Below are 25,113 nucleotides of genomic sequence, written 5' to 3' on the forward strand. Positions count from 1 at the left end.
GTCACGTAGTATGAACAGGTGATAGTCACATAGTATGAACAGGGGATAGTATGAACAGGGGATAGTCACGTAGTATGAACAGGGGATAGTCACGTAGTATGAACAGGGGATAGTCACATAGTATGAACAGGGGATAGTCACGTCGTATGAAAAGGGGATAGTCACATAGTATGAACATGGGATAGTCACGTAGTATGAACAGGGGATAGTCACGTAGTATGAACAGGGGATAGTCACGTAGTATGAACAGGGGATAGTATGAACAGGGGATAGTCACGTAGTATGAACAGGGGATAGTCATGTAGTATGAACAGGGGATAGTCACGTAGTATGAACAGGGGATAGTCACGTAGTATGAACAGGGGATAGTCACGTAGTATGAACAGGGGATAGTCACATAGTATGAACAGGGGATAGTCACGTAGTATGAACAGGGGATAGTATGAACAGGGGATAGTCACATAGTATGAACAGGGGATAGTCACGTAGTATGAACAGGGGATAGTCACATAGTATGAACAGGGGATAGTATGAACAGGGGATAGTCACGTAGTATGAACAGGGGATAGTATGAACAGGGGATAGTCACGTAGTATGAACAGGGGATAGTATGAACAGGGGATAGTCACGTAGTATGAACAGGGGATAGTCACATAGTATGAACAGGGGATAGTCACGTAGTATGAACAGGGGATAGTCACGTAGTATGAACAGGGGATAGTCATGTAGTATGAACAGGGGATAGTCACATAGTATGAACAGGGGATAGTCACGTAGTATGAACAGGGGATAGTCATGTAGTATGAACAGGGGATAGTCACGTAGTATGAACAGGGGATAGTCACGTAGTATGAACAGGGGATAGTCATGTAGTATGAACAGGGGATAGTCACGTAGTATGAACAGGGTATAGTCACATAGTATGAACAGGGGATAGTCACGTAGTATGAACAGGGGATAGTCACGTAGAATGAACAGGGGATAGTATGAACAGGGGATAGTCACGTAGTATGAACAGGGGATAGTCACGTAGAATTAACAGGGGATAGTATGAACAGGGGATAGTCACGTAGTATGAACAGGGGATAGTCACGTAGTATGAACAGGGGATAGTATGAACAGGGGATAGTCACGTAGTATGAACAGGGGATAGTCACATAGTATGAACAGGGGATAGTATGAACAGGGGATGGTCACGTAGTATGAACAGGGGATAGTATGAACAGGGGATAGTATGAACAGGGGATGGTCACGTAGTATGAACAGGGGATAGTCACATAGTATGAACAGGGGATAGTCACGTAGTATGAACAGGGGATAGTCACATAGTATGAACAGGGGATAGTCACGTAGTATGAACAGGCTATAGTCACGTAGTATGAACAGGGGATAGTCACATAGTATGAACAGGGGATAGTCACATAGTATGAACAGGGGATAGTATGAACAGGGGATAGTCACGTAGTATGAACAGGGGATAGTATGAACAGGGGATAGTCACGTAGTATGAACAGGGGATAGTCACGTAGTATGAACAGGGGATAGTCACATAGTATGAACAGGGGATAGTAACATAGTATGAACAGGGGATAGTCACGTAGTATGAACAGGGGATAGTCACGTAGTATGAACAGGGGATAGTCACATAGTATGAACAGGGGATAGTATAAACAGGGGATAGTCACATAGTATGAACAGGGGATAGTCACGTAGTATGAACAGGGGATAGTCACATAGTATGAACAGGGTATAGTCACGTAGTATGAACAGGGGATAGTATGAACAGGGGATAGTCACGTAGTATGAACAGGGGATAGTATGAACAGGGGATAGTCACGTAGTATGAACAGGGGATAGTCACGTAGTATGAACAGGGGATAGTCACATAGTATGAACAGGGGATAGTCACATAGTATGAACAGGGGATAGTCACGTAGTATGAACAGGGGATAGTCACATAGTATGAACAGGGGATAGTATGAACAGGGGATAGTCACATAGAATGAACAGGGGATAGTCACTTAGTATGAACAGGTGATAGTCACGTAGTATGAACAGGGGATAGTCATGTAGTATGAACAGGGGATAGTATGAACAGGAGATAGTCACGTAGTATGAACAGGGGATAGTCACGTAGTATGAACAGGGGATAGTCACATACTATGAACAGGAGATAGTCACGTAGTATGAACAGGGGATAGTCACGTAGTATGAACAGGGGATAGTCACGTAGTATGAACAGGGGATAGTCACGTAGTATGAACAGGGGATAGTATGAACAGGGGATAGTCACGTAGTATGAACAGGGGATAGTCACATAGTATGAACAGGGGATAGTATGAACAGGGGATAGTCACGTAGTATGAACAGGGGATAGTCATGTAGTATGAACAGGGGATAGTCACATAGTATGAACAGGGGATAGTCACGTAGTATGAACAGGGGATCGTATGAACAGGGGATAGTCACGTAGTATGAACAGGGGATAGTCACATAGTATGAACAGGGGATAGTATGAACAGGGGATAGTCACGTAGAATTAACAGGGGATAGTATGAACAGGGGATAGTCACGTAGTATGAACAGGGGATAGTCACGTAGTATGAACAGGGGATAGTATGAACAGGGGATAGTCACGTAGTATGAACAGGGGATAGTCACATAGTATGAACAGGGGATAGTATGAACAGGGGATGGTCACGTAGTATGAACAGGGGATAGTATGAACAGGGGATAGTCACGTAGTATGAACAGGGGATAGTCACATAGTATGAACAGGGGATAGTCACGTAGTATGAACAGGGGATAGTCACATAGTATGAACAGGGGATAGTCATGTAGTATGAACAGGGGATAGTCATGTAGTATGAACAGGGGATAGTCACATAGTATGAACAGGGGATAGTCACGTAGTATGAACAGGGGATAGTCACGTAGTATGAACAGGGGATAGTCACATAGTATGAACAGGGGATAGTCACGTAGTATGAACAGGGGATAGTCACGTAGTATGAACAGGGGATAGTATGAACAGGGGATAGTTACGTAGTATGAACAGGGGATAGTCACATAGTATGAACAGGGGATAGTCACGTAGTATGAACTGGGGATAGTATGAACAGGAGATAGTCACGTAGTATGAACAGGGGATAGTCACGTAGTATGAACAGGGGATAGTCACATAGTATGAACAGGGGATAGTCACGTAGTATGAACAGGGGATAGTATGAACAGGGGATAGTCACGTAGTATGAACAGGGGATAGTATGAACAGGGGATAGTCACGTAGTATGAACAGGGGATAGTCACGTAGTATGAACAGGGGATAGTCACATAGTATGAACAGGGGATAGTCAAATAGTATGAACAGGGGATAGTCACGTAGTATGAACAGGGGATAGTCACGTAGTATGAACAGGGGATAGTCACATAGTATGAACAGGGGATAGTATGAACAGGGGATAGTCACATAGTATGAACAGGGGATAGTCACGTAGTATGAACAGGGTATAGTCACATAGTATGAACAGGGGATAGTCACGTAGTATGAACAGGGGATAGTATGAACAGGGGATAGTCACGTAGTATGAACAGGGGATAGTATGAACAGGGGATAGTCACGTAGTATGAACAGGGGATAGTCACGTAGTATGAACAGGGGATAGTCACATAGTATGAACAGGGGATAGTCACATAGTATGAACAGGGGATAGTCACGTAGTATGAACAGGGGATAGTCACGTAGTATGAACAGGGGATAGTCACATAGTATGAACAGGGGATAGTATGAACAGGGGATAGTCACATAGTATGAACAGGGGATAGTCACTTAGTATGAACAGGGGATAGTCACGTAGTATGAACAGGGGATAGTCATGTAGTATGAACAGGGGATAGTATGAACAGGAGATAGTCACGTAGTATGAACAGGGGATAGTCACGTAGTATGAACAGGGGATAGTCACATACTATGAACAGGGGATAGTCACGTAGTATGAACAGGGGATAGTCACGTAGTATGAACAGGGGATAGTCACATAGTATGAACAGGGGATAGTCACGTAGTATGAACAGGGGATAGTATGAACAGGGGATAGTCACGTAGTATGAACAGGGGATAGTCACATAGTATGAACAGGGGATAGTATGAACAGGGGATAGTCACGTAGTATGAACAGGGGATAGTCACGTAGTATGAACAGGGGATAGTCACATAGTATGAACAGGGGATAGTCACGTAGTATGAAAAGGGGATAGTCACATAGTATGAACAGGGGATAGTCACGTAGTATGAACAGGGGATAGTCACGTAGTATGAACAGGGGGGATAGTATGAACAGGGGATAGTCACGTAGTATGAACAGGGGATAGTCATGTAGTATGAACAGGGGATAGTCACGTAGTATGAACAGGGGATAGTCACGTAGTATGAACAGGGGATAGTCACGTAGTATGAACAGGGGATAGTCACATAGTATGAACAGGGGATAGTCACGTAGTATGAACAGGGGATAGTATGAACAGGGGATAGTCACATAGTATGAACATGGGATAGTCACGTAGTATGAACAGGGGATAGTCACATAGTATGAACAGGGGATATTCACGTAGTATGAACAGGGGATAGTATGAACAGGGGATAGTATGAACAGGGGATAGTCACGTAGTATGAACAGGGGATAGTATGAACAGGGGATAGTCACGTAGTATGAACAGGGGATAATCACGTAGTATGAACAGGGGATAATATGAACAGGGGATAGTCACGTAGTATGAACAGGGGATAGTATGAACAGGGGATAGTCACGTAGTATGAACAGGGGATAGTCACGTAGTATGAACAGGGGATAGTCACGTAGTATGAACAGGGGATAGTCACATAGTATGAACAGGGGATAGTCACGTAGTATGAACAGGGGATAGTCATGTAGTATGAACAGGGGATAGTCACATAGTATGAACAGGGGATAGTCACGTAGTATGAACAGGGGATAGTCACATAGTATGAACAGGGGATATTCACGTAGTATGAACAGGGGATAGTATGAACAGGGGATAGTATGAACAGGGGATAGTCACGTAGTATGAATCACCCAGCGATCATACACTGTTTACCAGGGGGCAGGGCTACCGACGTTAAGGCTAATCTAAAGATGGTGCTGGCTAAAGCTAAAACTGGCGAGTGTAGAGAGTATAGAGATATTGTTATCCACGTCGGCACCAACGATGTTAGGATGAAACAGTCAGAGGTCACCAAGTGCAACATAGCTTCAGCGTGTAAATCAGCTAGAAAGATGTGTCGGCATCGAGTAATTGTCTCTGGCCCCCTCCCAGTTAGGGGAAGTGACGAGCTCTACAGCAGAGTCTCAGCACTTAATCGCTGGTTGAAAACTGTTTTCTGCCCCTCCCAAAAGATAACATTTGTGGATAATTGGCCCTCTTTCTGGGACTCACCCACAAACAGGATCAAGCCTGACCTGCTGAGGAGTGACGGACTCCATCCTAGCTGGAGGGGTGCTCTCCTCTTATCTACCAACATAGATAGGGCTCTAACTCCTCTAGCCCCACAGTGAAATAGGGTGCAGGCCAGGCAGCAGGCTGTTAGCCAACCTGCCAGCTTAGTGGAGTCTGCCAATAGCACAGTCAGTGTAGTCAGCTCAGCCATACCCATTGAGACTGTGTCTGTGCCTCGACCTAGGTTGGGCAAAACTAAACATGGCGGTGTTCACCCTAGCAATCTTATTAGGATAAAGACCTCCTCCATTCCTGCCATTATTGAAAGAGATTGTGATACCTCACATCTCAAAATAGGGTTACTTAATGTTAGATCCCTCACTTCAAAGGCAGTCATAGTCAATGAACTAATCACTGATCATAATCTTGATGTGATTGGCCTGACTGAAACATGGCTTAAGCCTGATGAATTTGCTGTGTTAAATGAGGCCTCACCTCCTGGTTACACTAGTGACCATATTCCCCGTGCATCCCGCAAAGGCGGAGGTGTTGCTAACATTTACGATAGCAAATTTCAATTTACAAAAAAAAAAATGGCGTTTTCATCTTTTGAGCTTCTAGTCATGAAATCTATGCAGCCTACTCAATCACTTTTTATAGCTACTGTTTACAGGCCTCCTGGGCCATATACAGCGTTCCTCTCTGAGTTTCCTGAATTCCTATCAGACCTTGTAGTCATAGCAGATCATATTCTAATTTTTGGTGATTTTAATATTCACATGGAGAAGTCCACAGACCCACTCCAAAAGTCTTTCGGAGCCATTATCGACTCAGTGGGTTTTGTCCAACATGTCTCTGGACCTACTCACTGCCACAGTCATACTCTGGACCTAGTTTTGTCCCATGGAATAAATGTTGTAGATCTTAATGTTTTTCCACAAAATCCTGGACTATCGGACCACCATTTTATTACGTTTGCAATCGCAACAAATAATCTGCTCAGACCCCAACCAAGGAGCATCAAAAGTCGTGCTATAAATTCTCAGACAACACAAAAATTCATTGATGCCCTTCCAGACTCCTTCTGCCTACCCAAGGACGTCAGAGGACAAAAATCAGTTAACCACTTAACTGAGGAACTCAATTTAACCTTGCGCAATACCCTAGATGCAGTTGCACCCCTAAAAACGAAAAACATTTGTCATAAGAAACTAGCTCCCTGGTATACAGAAAATACCCGAGCTTTGAAGCAAGCTTCCAGGAAATTGGAACGGAAATGGCGCCACACCAAACTGGAAGTCTTCCGACTAGCTTGGAAAGACAGTACCGTGCAGTACCGAAGAGCCCTCACTGCTGCTCGATCATCCTACTTTTCCAACTTAATCGAGGAAAATAAGAACAATCCAAAATTTCTTTTTGATACTGTTGCAAAGCTAACTAAAAAGCAGCATTCCCCAAGAGAGGATGGCTTTCACTTCAGCAGTGATAAATTCATGAACTTCTTTGAGGAAAAGATCATGACCATTAGAAAGCAAATTACGGACTCCTCTTTGAATCTGCGTATTCCTCCAGGGCTTAGCTGTCCTGGATCTGCACAGCTCTGCGAGGGCCTGGGATCGGGAGAGACACTTAAGTGTTTTAGTACTATATCTCTTGACACAATGATGAAAATAATCATGGCCTCTAAACCTTCAAGCTGCATACTGGATCCTATTCCTACTAAACTGCTGAAGGAGCTGCTTCCTGTGCTTGGCCCTCCTATGTTGAACATAATAAACAGCTCTCTATCCACCGGATGTGTACCAAACTCACTAAAAGTGGCAGTGATAAAGCCTCTCTTGAAAAAGCCAAACCTTGACCCGGAAAATATAAAAAACTATCGGCCTATATCGAATCTTCCATTCCTCTCAAAAATTTTAGAAAAAGCTGTTGCGCAGCAACTCACTGCCTTTCTGAAGACAAACAATGTATACGAAATGCTTCAGTCTGGTTTTAGACCCCATCATAGCACTGAGACTGCACTTGTGAAGGTGGTAAATGACCTTTTAATGGCGTCAGACCGAGGCTCTGCATCTGTCCTCGTGCTACTAGACCTTAGTGCTGCCTTTGACACCATCGATCACCACATTCTTTTGGAGAGACTGGAAACCCAAATTGGTCTACACGGACAAGTTCTGGCCTGGTTTAGATCCTACCTGTCGGAAAGATATCAGTTTGTCTCTGTGAATGGTCTGTCCTCCGACAAATCAACTGTACATTTCGGTGTTCCTCAAGGTTCTGTTTTAGGACCACTATTGTTTTCACTATATATTTTACCTCTTGGGGATGTTATTCGAAAACATAATGTTAACTTTCACTGCTATGCGGATGACACACAGCTGTACATTTCAATGAAGCATGGTGAAGCCCCAAAATTGCCCTCGCTAGAAGCCTGTGTTTCAGACATAAGGAAGTGGATGGCTGAAAACTTTTTACTTTTAAACTCGGACAAAACAGAGATGCTTGTTCTAGGTCCCAAGAAACAAAGAGATCTTCTGTTAAATCTGACAATTCATCTTGATGGTTGTAAAGTCGTCTCAAATAAAACTGTGAAGGACCTAGGCGTTACTCTTGACCCTGATCTCTCTTTTGACGAACATATCAAGACTGTTTCAAGGACAGCTTTTTTCCATCTACGTAACATTGCAAAAATCAGAAATTTTCTGTCCAAAAATGATGCAGAAAAATTAATCCATGCATTTGTTACTTCTAGGTTAGACTACTGCAATGCTCTATTTTCCGGCTACCCGGATAAAGCACTAAATAAACTTCAGTTAGTGCTAAATACGGCTGCTAGAATCCTGACTAGAACCAAGAAATTTGATCATATTACTCCAGTGCTAGCTTCCCTACACTGGCTTCCTGTTAAGGCAAGGGCTGATTTCAAGGTTTTACTGTTAACCTATAAAGCGTTACATGGGCTTGCTCCTACCTATCTTTCCGAGTTGGTCCTGCCGTACATACCAATACGTACGCTACGGTCACAAGACGCAGGCCTCCTAATTGTCCCTAGAATTTCTAAGCAAACAGCGGGAGGCAGGGCTTTCTCCTATAGATCTCCATTTTTATGGAACAGTCTGCCTACCCATGTGAGAGACGCAGACTCAGTCTCAACCTTTAAGTCTTTACTGAAGACTTATCTCTTCAGTAGGTCATATGATTGAGTGTAGTCTGGCCCAGGAGTGTGAAGGTGAACGGAAAGGCTGGAGCAACGAACAGCCCTTGCTGTCTCTGCCGGGCCGGTTCCCCTCTCCACTGGGGTTCTCTGCCTCTAACCCTGTTGCAGGGGCTGAGTCACTGGCTTGCTGGTGCTCTTTCATGCCGTCCCTGGGAGGGGTGCGTCACTTGAGTGGGTTGAGTTACTGACGTGATCTTCCTGTCTGGGTTGGCGCCCCCCCCTTGGTTTGTGCTGTGGTGGAGACCTCTGTGGGCTATACTCGGCCTTGTCTCAGGATTGTAAGTTGGTGGTTGGGGATATCCCTCTAGTGGTGCGGGGGCTGTGCTTTGGCGGAGTGGGTGGGGTTATATCCTTCCTGTTTGGCCCTGTCCGGGGGTTTCTTCGGATGGGGCCACAGTGTCTCCGGACCGCTCCTGTCTCAGCCTCCAGTATTTATGCTGCAGTAGTTTATGTGTCGGGGGGCTGGGGTTAGTTGGTTATACCTGGAGTACTTCTCCTGTCTTATCCAGTGTCCTGTGTGAATTTAAGTATGCTCTCTCTAATTCTCTCGTTCTCTCTTTCTCTCTGAGAACCTGAGCCCTAGGACCATACGTCAGGACTACCGGGCATGATGACACCTTGCTGTCCCCAGTCCGCCTGGCCTTGCTGCTATTCCAGTTTCAACTGTTCTGCCTGCGGCTACGAAACCCCTACCTGTCCCAGACCTGCTGTTTTCAACTCTTAATGATCGGCTATGAAAAGCCAACTGAGAGACCTGAGCCCTAGGACCATACGTCGGGACTACCGGCCGTGGTGACTCCTTGCTGTCCCCAGTCCGCCTGGCCTTGCTGCTATTCCAGTTTAAACTGTTCTGCCTGCGGTTATGGAACCCCTACCTGTCCCAGACCTGCTGTTTTCAAACTCTTAATGATCGGCTATGAAAAGCCAACTGAGATTTATTCCTGATTATTATTTGACCATGCTTGTCACTTATGAACATTTTTGAACATCTTGGCATGGTTCTGTTATAATCTCCACCCGGCACAGCCAGAAGAGGACTGGCCACCCCTCATAGCCTGGTTCCTCTCTAGGTTTCTTCCTAGGTTTTCGCCTTTCTAGGGAGTTTTTCCTAGCCACCGTGCTTCTACACCTGCATTACTAGCTGTTTGGGGTTTTAGGCTGGGTTTCTGTACAGCACTTCGAGATATTAGCTGATGTAAGAAGGGCTATATAAAATAAAATTGAAAATTGATTGATGAACAGGGGATAGTCATGTAGTATGAACAGGGGATAGTCACGTAGTATGAACAGGGGATAGTCACGTAGTATGAACAGGGGATAGTCATGTAGTATGAACAGGGGATAGTCACGTAGTATGAACATGGGATAGTCACGTAGTATGAACAGGGGATAGTCACATAGTATGAACAGGGGATAGTCACGTAGTATGAACAGGGGATAGTATGAACAGGGGATAGTCACGTAGTATGAACAGGGGATAGTATGAACAGGGGATAGTCACGTAGTATGAACAGGGGATAATCACGTAGTATGAACAGGGGATAGTATGAACAGGGGATAGTCACGTAGTATGAACAGGGGATAGTATGAACAGGGGATAGTCACGTAGTATGAACAGGGGATAGTCACATAGTATGAACAGGGGATAGTATGAACAGGGGATAGTCACGTAGTATGAACAGGGGATAGTCACGTAGTATGAACAGGGGATAGTCACATAGTATGAACAGGGGATAGTCACGTAGTATGAACAGGGGATAGTCATGTAGTATTAACAGGGGATAGTCACATAGTATGAACAGGGGATAGTCACGTAGTATGAACAGGGGATAGTCATGTAGTATGAACAGGGGATAGTCACGTAGTATGAACAGGGGATAGTCACGTAGTATGAACAGGGGATAGTCACATAGTATGAACAGGGGATAGTCACGTAGTATGAACAGGGGATAGTCACGTAGAATGAACAGGGGATAGTATGAACAGGGGGTAGTCACGTAGTATGAACAGGGGATAGTCACGTAGAATGAACAGGGGATAGTATGAACAGGGGATAGTCACGTAGTATGAACAGGGGATAGTCACGTAGTATGAACAGGGGATAGTATGAACAGGGGATAGTCACGTAGTATGAACAGGGGATAGTCACATAGTATGAACAGGGGATAGTATGAACAGGGGATGGTCATGTAGTATGAACAGGGGATAGTATGAACAGGGGATAGTCACGTAGTATGAACAGGGGATAGTCACATAGTATGAACAGGGGATAGTCACGTAGTATGAACAGGGGATAGTCACATAGTATGAACAGGGGATAGTCACATAGTATGAACAGGGGATAGTCACGTAGTATGAACAGGGGATAGTCACATAGTATGAACAGGGTATAGTCACGTAGTATGAACAGGTGATAATATGAACAGGGGATAGTCACGTAGTATGAACAGGGGATAGTCACGTAGTATGAACAGGGGATAATCATGTAGTATGAACAGGGGATAGTATGAACAGGGGATAGTCACATAGTATGAACAGGGGATAGTCACATAGTATGAACAGGGGATAGTATGAACAGGGGATAGTCACGTAGTATGAACAGGGGATAGTCATGTAGTATGAACAGGGGATAGTCACATAGTATGAACAGGGGATAGTATGAACAGGGGATAGTCACATAGTATGAACAGGGGATAGTCACATAGTATGAACAGGGGATAGTCACGTAGTATGAACAGGGGATAGTATGAACAGGGGATAGTCACGTAGTATGAACAGGGGATAGTCACGTAGTATGAACAGGGGATAGTCATGTAGTATGAACAGGGGATAGTCATGTAGTATGAACAGGGGTTAGTATGAACAGGGGATAGTCACGTAGTATGAACAGGGGATAGTCACGTAGTATGAACAGGGGATAGTCACATAGTATGAACAGGGGATAGTCACATAGTATGAACAGGGGATAGTCACATAGTATGAACAGGGGATAGTCACGTAGTATGAACAGGGGATAGTCATGTAGTATGAACAGGGGATAGTCACGTAGTATGAACAGGGGATAGTCACGTAGTATGAACAGGGGATAGTCATGTAGTATGAACAGGGGATAGTCACGTAGTATGAACAGGGGATAGTCACGTAGTATGAACAGGGGATAGTCACATAGTATGAACAGGGGATAGTCACGTAGTATGAACAGGGGATAGTCACGTAGAATGAACAGGGGATAGTATGAACAGGGGATAGTCACGTAGTATGAACAGGGGATAGTCACGTAGAATGAACAGGGGATAGTATGAACAGGGGATAGTCACGTAGTATGAACAGGGGATAGTCACGTAGTATGAACAGGGGATAGTATGAACAGGGGATAGTCACGTAGTATGAACAGGGGATAGTCACATATCATGAACAGGGGATAGTATGAACAGGGGATGGTCACGTAGTATGAACAGGGGATAGTATGAACAGGGGATAGTCACATAGTATGAACAGGGGATAGTCACATAGTATGAACAGGGGATAGTCACGTAGTATGAACAGGGGATAGTCACATAGTATGAACAGGGGATAGTCACATAGTATGAACAGGGGATAGTCACGTAGTATGAACAGGGGATAGTCACATAGTATGAACAGGGGATAGTCACGTAGTATGAACAGGGGATAGTATGAACAGGGGATAGTCACGTAGTATGAACAGGGGATAGTCACGTAGTATGAACAGGGGATAATCATGTAGTATGAACAGGGGATAGTATGAACAGGGGATAGTCACATAGTATGAACAGGGGATAGTCACATAGTATGAACAGGGGATAGTATGAACAGGGGATAGTCACGTAGTATGAACAGGGGATAGTCATGTAGTATGAACAGGGGATAGTCACATAGTATGAACAGGGGATAGTATGAACAGGGGATAGTCACATAGTATGAACAGGGGATAGTCACATAGTATGAACAGGGGATAGTCACGTAGTATGAACAGGGGATAGTATGAACAGGGGATAGTCACGTAGTATGAACAGGGGATAGTCACGTAGTATGAACAGGGGAATATCATGTAGTATGAACAGGGGATAGTATGAACAGGGGATAGTATGAACAGGGGATAGTCACGTAGTATGAACAGGGGTTAGTATGAACAGGGGATAGTCACATAGTATGAACAGGGGATAGTCACGTAGTATGAACAGGGGATAGTATGAACAGGGGATAATCACGTAGTATGAACAGGGGATAGTCACGTAGTATGAACAGGGGCTAGTCACGTAGTATGAACAGGGGATAGTCATGTAGTATGAACAGGGGATAGTCACGTAGTATGAACAGGGGATAGTCACGTAGTATGAACAGGGGATAGTCACGTAGTATGAACAGGGGTTAGTATGAACAGGGGATAGTCACATAGTATGAACAGGGGATAGTCACGTAGTATGAACAGGGGATAGTATGAACAGGGGATAATCACGTAGTATGAACAGGGGATAGTCACGTAGTATGAACAGGGGATAGTCACGTAGTATGAACAGGGGATAGTCACGTAGTATGAACAGGGGATAGTCACGTAGTATGAACAGGGGATAGTCACGTAGTATGAACAGGGGATAGTCACATAGTATGAACAGGGGATATTCACGTAGTATGAACAGGGGATAGTATGAACAGGGGATAGTATGAACAGGGGATAGTGACGTAGTATGAACAGGGGATAGTATGAACAGGGGATAGTCACGTAGTATGAACAGGGGATAATCACGTAGTATGAACAGGGGATAATATGAACAGGGGATAGTCACGTAGTATGAACAGGGGATAGTATGAACAGGGGATAGTCACGTAGTATGAACAGGGGATAGTCACGTAGTATGAACAGGGGATAGTCACGTAGTATGAACAGGGGATAGTCACATAGTATGAACAGGGGATAGTCACGTAGTATGAACAGGGGATAGTCATGTAGTATGAACAGGGGATAGTCACATAGTATGAACAGGGGATAGTCACGTAGTATGAACAGGGGATAGTCATGTAGTATGAACAGGGGATAGTCACGTAGTATGAACAGGGGATAGTCACGTAGTATGAACAGGGGATAGTCATGTAGTATGAACAGGGGATAGTCACGTAGTATGAACATGGGATAGTCACGTAGTATGAACAGGGGATAGTCACATAGTATGAACAGGGGATAGTCACGTAGTATGAACAGGGGATAGTATGAACAGGGGATAGTCACGTAGTATGAACAGGGGATAGTATGAACAGGGGATAGTCACGTAGTATGAACAGGGGATAATCACGTAGTATGAACAGGGGATAGTATGAACAGGGGATAGTCACGTAGTATGAACAGGGGATAGTATGAACAGGGGATAGTCACGTAGTATGAACAGGGGATAGTCACATAGTATGAACAGGGGATAGTATGAACAGGGGATAGTCACGTAGTATGAACAGGGGATAGTCATGTAGTATGAACAGGGGATAGTCACGTAGTATGAACAGGGGATAGTCACGTAGTATGAACAGGGGATAGTCATGTAGTATGAACAGGGGATAGTCACGTAGTATGAACATGGGATAGTCACGTAGTATGAACAGGGGATAGTCACATAGTATGAACAGGGGATAGTCACGTAGTATGAACAGGGGATAGTATGAACAGGGGATAGTCACGTAGTATGAACAGGGGATAGTATGAACAGGGGATAGTCACGTAGTATGAACAGGGGATAATCACGTAGTATGAACAGGGGATAGTATGAACAGGGGATAGTCACGTAGTATGAACAGGGGATAGTATGAACAGGGGATAGTCACGTAGTATGAACAGGGGATAGTCACATAGTATGAACAGGGGATAGTATGAACAGGGGATAGTCACGTAGTATGAACAGGGGATAGTCACGTAGTATGAACAGGGGATAGTCACATAGTATGAACAGGGGATAGTCACGTAGTATGAACAGGGGATAGTCATGTAGTATTAACAGGGGATAGTCACATAGTATGAACAGGGGATAGTCACGTAGTATGAACAGGGGATAGTCATGTAGTATGAACAGGGGATAGTCACGTAGTATGAACAGGGGATAGTCACGTAGTATGAACAGGGGATAGTCACATAGTATGAACAGGGGATAGTCACGTAGTATGAACAGGGGATAGTCACGTAGAATGAACAGGGGATAGTATGAACAGGGGGTAGTCACGTAGTATGAACAGGGGATAGTCACGTAGAATGAACAGGGGATAGTATGAACAGGGGATAGTCACGTAGTATGAACAGGGGATAGTCACGTAGTATGAACAGGGGATAGTATGAACAGGGGATAGTCACGTAGTATGAACAGGGGATAGTCACATAGTATGAACAGGGGATAGTATGAACAGGGGATGGTCACGTAGTATGAACAGGGGATAGTATGAACAGGGGATAGTCACGTAGTATGAACAGGGGATAGTCACATAGTATGAACAGGGGATAGTCACGTAGTATGAACAGGGGATAGTCACATAGTATGAACAGGGGATAGTCACATAGTATGAACAGGGGATAGTCACGTAGTATGAACAGGGGATAGTCACGTAGTATGAACAGGGTATAGTCACGTAGTATGAACAGGTGATAATATGAACAGGGGATAGTCACGTAGTATGAACAGGGGATAGTCACGTAGTATGAACAGGGGATAATCATGTAGTATGAACAGGGGATAGTATGAACAGGGGATAGTCACATAGTATGAACAGGGGATAGTCACATAGTATGAACAGGGGATAGTATGAACAGGGGATAGTCACGTAGTATGAACAGGGGATAGTCATGTAGTATGAACAGGGGATAGTCACATAGTATGAACAGGGGATAGTATGAACAGGGGATAGTCACATAGTATGAACAGGGGATAGTCACATAGTATGAACAGGGGATAGTCACGTAGTATGAACAGGGGATAGTATGAACAGGGGATAGTCACGTAGTATGAACAGGGGATAGTCACGTAGTATGAACAGGGGATAGTCATGTAGTATGAACAGGGGATAGTCATGTAGTATGAACAGGGGTTAGTATGAACAGGGGATAGTCACGTAGTATGAACAGGGGATAGTCACGTAGTATGAACAGGGGATAGTCACATAGTATGAACAGGGGATAGTCACATAGTATGAACAGGGGATAGTCACATAGTATGAACAGGGGATAGTCACGTAGTATGAACAGGGGATAGTCATGTAGTATGAACAGGGGATAGTCACGTAGTATGAACAGGGGATAGTCACGTAGTATGAACAGGGGATAGTCATGTAGTATGAACAGGGGATAGTCACGTAGTATGAACAGGTGATAGTCACGTAGTATGAACAGGGGATAGTCACATAGTATGAACAGGGGATAGTCACGTAGTATGAACAGGGGATAGTCACGTAGAATGAACAGGGGATAGTATGAACAGGGGATAGTCACGTAGTATGAACAGGGGATAGTCACGTAGAATGAACAGGGGATAGTATGAACAGGGGATAGTCACGTAGTATGAACAGGGGATAGTCACGTAGTATGAACAGGGGATAGTATGAACAGGGGATAGTCACGTAGTATGAACAGGGGATAGTCACATATCATGAACAGGGGATAGTATGAACAGGGGATGGTCACGTAGTATGAACAGGGGATAGTATGAACAGGGGATAGTCACATAGTATGAACAGGGGATAGTCACATAGTATGAACAGGGGATAGTCACGTAGTATGAACAGGGGATAGTCACATAGTATGAACAGGGGATAGTCACATAGTATGAACAGGGGATAGTCACGTAGTATGAACAGGGGATAGTCACATAGTATGAACAGGGGATAGTCACGTAGTATGAACAGGGGATAGTATGAACAGGGGATAGTCACGTAGTATGAACAGGGGATAGTCACGTAGTATGAACAGGGGATAATCATGTAGTATGAACAGGGGATAGTATGAACAGGGGATAGTCACATAGTATGAACAGGGGATAGTCACATAGTATGAACAGGGGATAGTATGAACAGGGGATAGTCACGTAGTATGAACAGGGGATAGTCATGTAGTATGAACAGGGGATAGTCACATAGTATGAACAGGGGATAGTATGAACAGGGGATAGTCACATAGTATGAACAGGGGATAGTCACATAGTATGAACAGGGGATAGTCACGTAGTATGAACAGGGGATAGTATGAACAGGGGATAGTCACGTAGTATGAACAGGGGATAGTCACGTAGTATGAACAGGGGAATATCATGTAGTATGAACAGGGGATAGTATGAACAGGGGATAGTATGAACAGGGGATAGTCACGTAGTATGAACAGGGGTTAGTATGAACAGGGGATAGTCACATAGTATGAACAGGGGATAGTCACGTAGTATGAACAGGGGATAATCACGTAGTATGAACAGGGGATAGTCACGTAGTATGAACAGGGGCTAGTCACGTAGTATGAACAGGGGATAGTCATGTAGTATGAACAGGGGATAGTCACGTAGTATGAACAGGGGATAGTCACGTAGTATGAACAGGGGATAGTCACGTAGTATGAACAGGGGATAGTCACGTAGTATGAACAGGGGTTAGTATGAACAGGGGATAGTCACATAGTATGAACAGGGGATAGTCACGTAGTATGAACAGGGGATAGTATGAACAGGGGATAATCACGTAGTATGAACAGGGGATAGTCACGTAGTATGAACAGGGGATAGTCACGTAGTATGAACAGGGGATAGTCACGTAGTATGAACAGGGGATAGTCACGTAGTATGAACAGGGGATAGTCACGTAGTATGAACAGGGGATAGTCACGTAGTATGAACAGGGGATAGTCACGTAGTATGAACAGGGGATAGTATGAACAGGGGATAGTCACGTAGTATGAACAGGGGATAGTCACGTAGTATGAACAAGGGATAGTATGAACAGGGGATAGTATGAACAGGGGATAGTCACGTAGTATGAACAGGGGATAGTCACATAGTATTAAGGATGGCCTGGAAATACTAGATAGGTCATAGCATAGATATAACAGGTAAAATACATATCTAGTATTTTCAGGCCAGACTTCATTACTATGAGGGTTCTATGTCTATGGGTCATAGGTCATCGTGGGTCTTGAAAGGTCTATGATAGGTGGGTTGGGAGAGAATACGGTATGGGGAGAAACGTGTTAATTCACCAAATGTATGCTGTATATAGCATTCTGCCATACTAGAGAAGGTTCTGGTAGATCAAGTATGCCGTTAGAGACGTTGGTTGGGAGTGAAGATATGACAAAACTCAACATTCACTGTGTGTATTGTCCTTCTTTCCTCACAGCCTAACGTGGTGAAGACACAGACAATCACCATCTCAGACGTGTCTAACTCCCTGCGAGGAGACGTCTCTAACAAGGAGGCCCCCGTCGTGCACACTGAGACCAAGACCATTACCTATGAGTCAGTGCAGGTGAGAGGGGATGATTAGTTATTAAATAAAACCATTTATTAACCCAGTGAGTTTGTGTTAACAGTGAACTGAGTTGTATTCATAAGGATACCCAACAGAAAAAACGTTTTTAAAACATCTTGCAACGGAAAATGAAAACAAGCGTTTCTTACTGGACAAGTCCTGGTATTCCCTCCCTGTTTCAGTGTGTTTTCTTCCTTTTGGTGCTTAATGAACTTGATCCTGTTGTCTTTCTCACAGCCGGTAGACAATGCAGTCCTAAATGAACCCATTTTCTCCGCCTTTGAGTTAACATAGTGTCTCCTTCAGCCCCTAGACAGCGTGGCAGAGAGGGACTCCGGAGTGCTGCTGAGTGCCCAGACCATCACCTCAGAGACAGTCAGTACAACCACCACCACTCAGATCACAAAGGTACGTTCTGGGCTTCCTGACCTAGGATCAGTTTGACCTTTTAGATGTTGACATTTTAGTAATTTAGCGTAGTGGTTCCTAACATATTTTGCTTCGTGACCCACCAATTGAGGTGTCTTTTGAGTCGCGACCCACCATAAGGGTTGAGCAGTGAAAAAACATACACAGACCAAAGATGAAGTAAACATTTGATGAATAATACCCTCTTCTGCCTTTCATGGGAGTTTTTCTTAGCCTCCGTGCTTCTACATCTGCATTGCTTGCTGTTTTGGGGTTTTAGACTGGGTATCTGTATAAGCACTTTGTGACATCTGCTGATGTAAAAAGGGCTTTATAAATACATTTGATTGATTGATTGATTCTTCAAAACGTTTAAGTTCATGTGGATTTGAGTTTGGCTTCTTGTGACAGCTTTTAAGAAATTGACTGTATAATTCTGAAATTATTTGTAACAATGCATGGGATTCTTCTTGATCAAAAAGGGCCGTAGGTGGTGGGCGTGTCAGGGGGGCGTGTCAGGGGGTGTGGCAATGGGCACAGTTTGGGAACCACTGATTTAGCAGACAATCTTTTCCAGAGTGACTTACAGTGCATTCATCCTAAGATAGTTAGGAGAGCTAACCACATATCACAGTCGTAGTAAGTACATTAACAGCAAAGGCAGTGCTAGAAGGAAAAGACAAGTGCAAGGTAATTTCTGTATTATTATTTTTGTTTACTATGTTTGGGGGGGGGGGGGGGGGGGGTAAGACTGAGTTGTCTTATTTCAGATACTCTTTGAAGACGTAGGGTATCGGACGTTTTCGGAAGATGGGCAGGGACTCTGCTGTCCTAGTATCAGGGGGAAGCTGATTCCACTATTGGGGTGCCAGGACAGAGAAGAGCTTTGACTGGGCTGAGCGGGACCTGACCTACCGTAGGGGTGGGAGGGCCAAGAGACCAGAAGTGGCAGAATGGAGTGCTCGGGTTGGGGTGTAGGGTTTGAGCATAGCCTGAAGGTAGGGAGGGGCAGTTCCTCTTGCTGTTCCCTAGGTAAGCACCATGGTCTTGTAGTGGATGCGAGCTTCAACTGGAAGCCAGTGGACTGGGCAGAGGAGCGGGGTGACATGGGAAAACTTGGGAGGTTGAACACCAGATGGGCAGCTGCAATCTGAATAAGTTGCAGGGGTTTGATGGCACAAGGGGGAGCCCAGCCAACAGCGAGTTGCAGTAGTCCAGACGGGAGATGACGAGTGCCTGGATTAGGACCTGTACCACTTCCTGTGTGAGGAAAGGTTGTACTCTATGGATGTTGTAGAGCATGAACCTGCAGGAGCGAGTCAATGTTTTGATGTTTGCAGAGAACGACAGTGTGTTGTCCAGGGTCACGCCAAGGTTCTTTGCACTCTGGGTGGGGGACACTGTGGAGTTTGTCGACCGTGATGGAGAGGTCTTGGAGCGGGCAGGCCTTCCCTGTGAGGAAGAGCAGCTCTGTCTTGTTGAGGTTGACCTTGAGGTGGTCGGACGACATCCAAGCTGAGATATCTGCCAGGCACACAGAGATGTGTGTCACCACCTGGGTGTCAGAAGGGGGGAAGGAGAAAAGTAGTTGAGTGTCATCTGCATAGCAATGATTGGAGAGACCATGTGAGGATATGATGGAGCCCAGTGACTTGGTGTATAGAGAGAAGAGGAGAGGGCCTAGAACCGAGCCCTGGGGGACACCAGTAGTGAAAGTACGTAGTGCAGACAGATTCTCTCCACGACACCTGGTAGGAGCGGCCTGTGAGGTAGGATGCAATCCAAGAGTGTGAAGAGCCTGAGACCAACCCTGAGAGGGTGGACAGTAGGATCTGATCGTTCATGGTGTCGAAGGCACTAAATCAAAATTGATCTAAATCTAATAAAATGTTATTGGTTGCGTGCACATATTTAGCAGATGTTATTACGGGTGTAGCGAAATGCTTGTATTCCTAGCTCTAACAGTGCAGTAATATCTAACCATTCACAACAATACACACAAATCTAAAAGTAAAAGAATGGAATTAAGAAATATATCAATGTTAGGACGAGCAATGTCGGAGTGGCATTGACCAAAATACAGTAGAATAGAATACAGTATATACTTATGAGATGAGTAAAGCAGTATGTAAACATTATTAAAGTGACTAGTGTTCCATTATTAAAGTGGCCAGTGATTCCATGTCTATGTATATAGGGCAGAAGCGTCTAAAGTGCAGGGTTGAGTAACCGGGTGGTAGCCGGCTAGTGATGGCTATTTAACAGTCTGATGGCCTTTGAGATAGAAGCTGTTTTTCAGTCTCTTGGTCCCAGCTTTGATGCACCTGTACTGACCTGCAAACTTGATGATTGAGTTGGAGGCATGGCGTGGCCACGCAGTCATGGGTGAACAGGGAGTACAGGAGGGGGCTGAGCACGCATCCTTGTGTAGCCCCAGTGTTGAGGATCAGCGAAGTGGAGGTGTTTCCTACCTTCACCACCTGGGGACGGCCCGTCAGGAAGTCCAGGACCCAGTTGCACAGGGCGGGGTTCAGACCCAGGACCCCAAGCTTAATGATGAGCTTGGAGGGCACTATGGTGTTGAAGGCTGAGCTGTAGTCAATGAACAGCATTCTTACATAGGTATTCCTCTTGTCCAGATGGGATAGGGCAGTGTGCAGTGCGATGGCGATTGCATCGTCTGTGGATCTATTGGAGCGGTAAGCAAATTGAATTGGGTCTAGGGTGATATGATCCTTAACTAGCCTCCCAAAGCACTTCATGATGACAGAAGTGAGTGCAACGGGGCAATAGTAATTTAGTTCAGTTACCTTTGCTTTCTTGTGTACATGAACAATGGTGGACATCTTGAAGCAAGTGGAGACAGCAGACTGGGAAAGGGAGAGAATAAATATGTCCGTAAACAGGAGAATGAGAACAGAGGAGAGAGAGTCAGCTTTGGCAGAGCGGAGAGCCTCCGTGACACAGAGGAGAGAGAGTCAGCTTTGGCAGAGCGGAGAGCCTCCGTGACACAGAGGAGAGAGAGTCAGCTTTGGCAGAGCGGAGAGCCTCCGTGACACAGAGGAGAGAGAGTCAGCTTTGGCAGAGCGGAGAGCCTCCGTGACACAGAGGAGAGAGAGTCAGCTTTGGCAGAGCGGAGAGCCTCCGTGACACAGAGGAGAGAGAGTCAGCTTTGGCAGAGCGGAGAGCCTCCGTGACACAGAGAGCAGTCTCAGTTAAGTGACCTGTCTTGAAGCCTGACTGGTTCAGGTCAAGAAGATGGTTCTGAGAGAGATAGCGAGAGAGTTGGTCAGAAACAGCAAGCAAGTGTTTTGGAAAGAAAAGAAAGAAGGGATACCCCCCACTCAGAGGGGTTGAGTGTTGGATTCTATGAATAAGATAATGAGAATGAATAATGAATAGTTTTTCAGTTTCTGTTTTTCTGTTTGGCTCTTTTTTTCTGCTAAGGATTATTTGAGCATCGACACCTTGTGAGCTTTTCTCTCTCTCTCTATCTCTCACTCTCTCTCTTTCTCTTTCTCTTTCTCTCTCTCTATCTCTTACTCTCTCTCTTTCTTCCCCTGGCGCTTGATATTTCTGATCCTCTGCGCTGTTTTTTAAACAATCTCTTTGTCTCTCTCTCTTTCAGACGGTGAAAGGAGGGATCTCAGAGACTCGCATTGAGAAGAGGATTGTTATAACTGGGGACACAGAGATCGATCACGATAAGGTGGGGGACAGAATTCTAAATCTAGCCCCCGGCTCTGTGTGTATTCCGTTAGAGACCACTTCAGTGGAGTAACAATACATTATTCCTCTGGTTTAGAGTTATCACACAGAATCTATGCTTTAACATTTCAGTCCTCTCTATAATAACATCAATAAAAGAGCTTGTTTGTTGATGTGATGTGAACTGAACGCTGTCTTGTCCGAATGTAGTACCCCTTTGAGTGTTTTCTTTGGTAATGAACATTTCTAATTGTGTAGTCGTGTGGGTTTTAGCGACTGTATTTGCCTGTGGTGTGATTGTGTTTACAAATCAAGTCTTTAATGTATGTATAGCCTTTTTATTAGTGCCATCAATCTCAATATTGAACCTTCCCGTGTGTGTGTGTGTGTGTGTGTGTGTGTGTGTGTGTGTGTGTGTGTGTGTGTGTGTGTGTGTGTGTGTGTGTGTGTGTGTGTGTGTGTGTGTGTGTGTGTGTGTGTGTGTGTGTGTGTGTGTGTGTGTGCGTGCGTGCGTGCGTGCGTGCGTGCGTGCGTGCGTGCGTGCGTGCGTGCGTGCGTGCGTGCGTGCGTGCGTGCGTGCGTGCGTGCGCGTGTGTGTGTGCGTGTTCATGTGTATTCCCTCTTCTCAGGCTCTGGCCCAGGCCATCAAGGAGGCGAAGGAGCAGCACCCGGACATGTCTGTGACCAGAGTGGTGGTGCACCAGGAAACAGAGATCACCCCAGATTAACCCCAGGCTCACCTCTCCTATAACCAGGTCAGTAGTAACCCTAACCCCAGATTAACCCCAGACTCACCTCTCCTATAACCAGGTCAGTAGTAACCCTAACCCCAGATTAACCCCAGACTCACCTCTCCTATAACCAGGTCAGTAGTACCCCTAACCCTAACCCCAGATTAACCCCAGACTCACCTCTCCTATAACCAGGTCAGTAGTAACCCTAACCCTAACCCCAGATTAACCCCAGACTCACCTCTCCTATAACCAGGTCAGTAGTAACCCTAACCCTAACCCCAGATTAACCCCAGACTCACCTCTCCTATAACCAGGTCAGTAGTAACCCTAACCCCAGATTAACCCCAGACTCACCTCTCCTATAACCAGGTCAGTAGTAACCCTAACCCCAGATTAACCCCAGACTCACCTCTCCTATAACCAGGTCAGTAGTACCCCTAACCCCAGATTAACCCCAGACTCACCTCTCCTATAACCAGGTCAGTAGTAACCCTAACCCCAGATTAACCCCAGACTCACCTCTCCTATAACCAGGTCAGTAGTAACCCTAACCCCAGATTAACCCCAGGCTCACCTCTCCTATAACCAGGTCAGTAGTAACCCTAACCCCAGATTAACCCCAGACTCACCTCTCCTATAACCAGGTCAGTAGTAACCCTAACCCCAGATTAACCCCAGACTCACCTCTCCTATAACCAGGTCAGTAGTACCCCTAACCCTAACCCCAGATTAACCCCAGACTCACCTCTCCTATAACCAGGTCAGTAGTAACCCTAACCCCAGATTAACCCCAGACTCACCTCTCCTATAACCAGGTCAGTAGTACCCCTAACCCCAGATTAACCCCAGACTCACCTCTCCTATAACCAGGTCAGTAGTAACCCTAACCCCAGATTAACCCCAGACTCACCTCTCCTATAACCAGGTCAGTAGTAACCCTAACCCCAGATTAACCCCAGACTCACCTCTCCTATAACCAGGTCAGTAGTACCCCTAACCCTAACCCCAGATTAACCCCAGACTCACCTCTCCTATAACCAGGTCAGTAGTAACCCTAACCCCAGATTAACCCCAGACTCACCTCTCCTATAACCAGGTCAGTAGTAACCCTAACCCCAGATTAACCCCAGACTCACCTCTCCTATAACCAGGTCAGTAGTAACCCTAACCCCAGATTAACCCCAGACTCACCTCTCCTATAACCAGGTCAGTAGTAACCCTAACCCCAGATTAACCCCAGACTCACCTCTCCTATAACCAGGTCAGTAGTACCCCTAACCCCAGATTAACCCCAGACTCACCTCTCCTATAACCAGGTCAGTAGTAACCCTAACCCCAGATTAACCCCAGACTCACCTCTCCTATAACCAGGTCAGTAGTAACCCTAACCCTAACCCCAGATTAACCCCAGACTCACCTCTCCTATAACCAGGTCAGTAGTAACCCTAACCCTAACCCCAGATTAACCCCAGACTCACCTCTCCTATAACCAGGTCAGTAGTAACCCTAACCCTAACCCCAGATTAACCCCAGACTCACCTCTCCTATAACCAGGTCAGTAGTAACCCTAACCCCAGATTAACCCCAGACTCACCTCTCCTATAACCAGGTCAGTAGTAACCCTAACCCTAACCCCAGATTAACCCCAGACTCACCTCTCCTATAACCAGGTCAGTAGTAACCCTAACCCTAACCCCAGATTAACCCCAGACTCACCTCTCCTATAACCAGGTCAGTAGTAACCCTAACCCCAGATTAACCCCAGACTCACCTCTCCTATAACCAGGTCAGTAGTAACCCTAACCCTAACCCCAGATTAACCCCAGACTCACCTCTCCTATAACCAGGTCAGTAGTAACCCTAACCCCAGATTAACCCCAGACTCACCTCTCCTATAACCAGGTCAGTAGTAACCCTAACCCCAGATTAACCCCAGACTCACCTCTCCTATAACCAGGTCAGTAGTACCCCTAACCCCAGATTAACCCCAGACTCACCTCTCCTATAACCAGGTCAGTAGTAACCCTAACCCCAGATTAACCCCAGACTCACCTCTCCTATAACCAGGTCAGTAGTAACCCTAACCCCAGATTAACC

General features: G+C 45.3%; 1 protein-coding gene across 1 annotated transcript in view; it reads left to right on the forward strand.

Annotated features, from left to right (window-relative positions):
• Window positions 1-23,010, forward strand: part of epb41a (erythrocyte membrane protein band 4.1a) — a gene marked incomplete at both ends in the record, with an annotated part of 87,011 nt that extends 64,001 nt beyond the window's left edge. Inside the window, 4 exons of the mRNA XM_084165475.1 lie at window positions 18,035-18,163; window positions 18,461-18,574; window positions 22,203-22,283; window positions 22,912-23,010. Coding sequence (XP_084021601.1) covers window positions 18,035-18,163; window positions 18,461-18,574; window positions 22,203-22,283; window positions 22,912-23,010 — 423 coding nt within the window. The remainder of the gene's footprint in view (window positions 1-18,034; window positions 18,164-18,460; window positions 18,575-22,202; window positions 22,284-22,911) is intronic.
• Window positions 23,011-25,113: the final 2,103 nt, after the last annotated feature.

Source organism: Coregonus lavaretus (assembly GCF_964263955.1).
Source record: "Coregonus lavaretus genome assembly, chromosome: 7".
Classification (NCBI taxonomy): Eukaryota; Metazoa; Chordata; class Actinopteri; order Salmoniformes; family Salmonidae; genus Coregonus; species Coregonus lavaretus.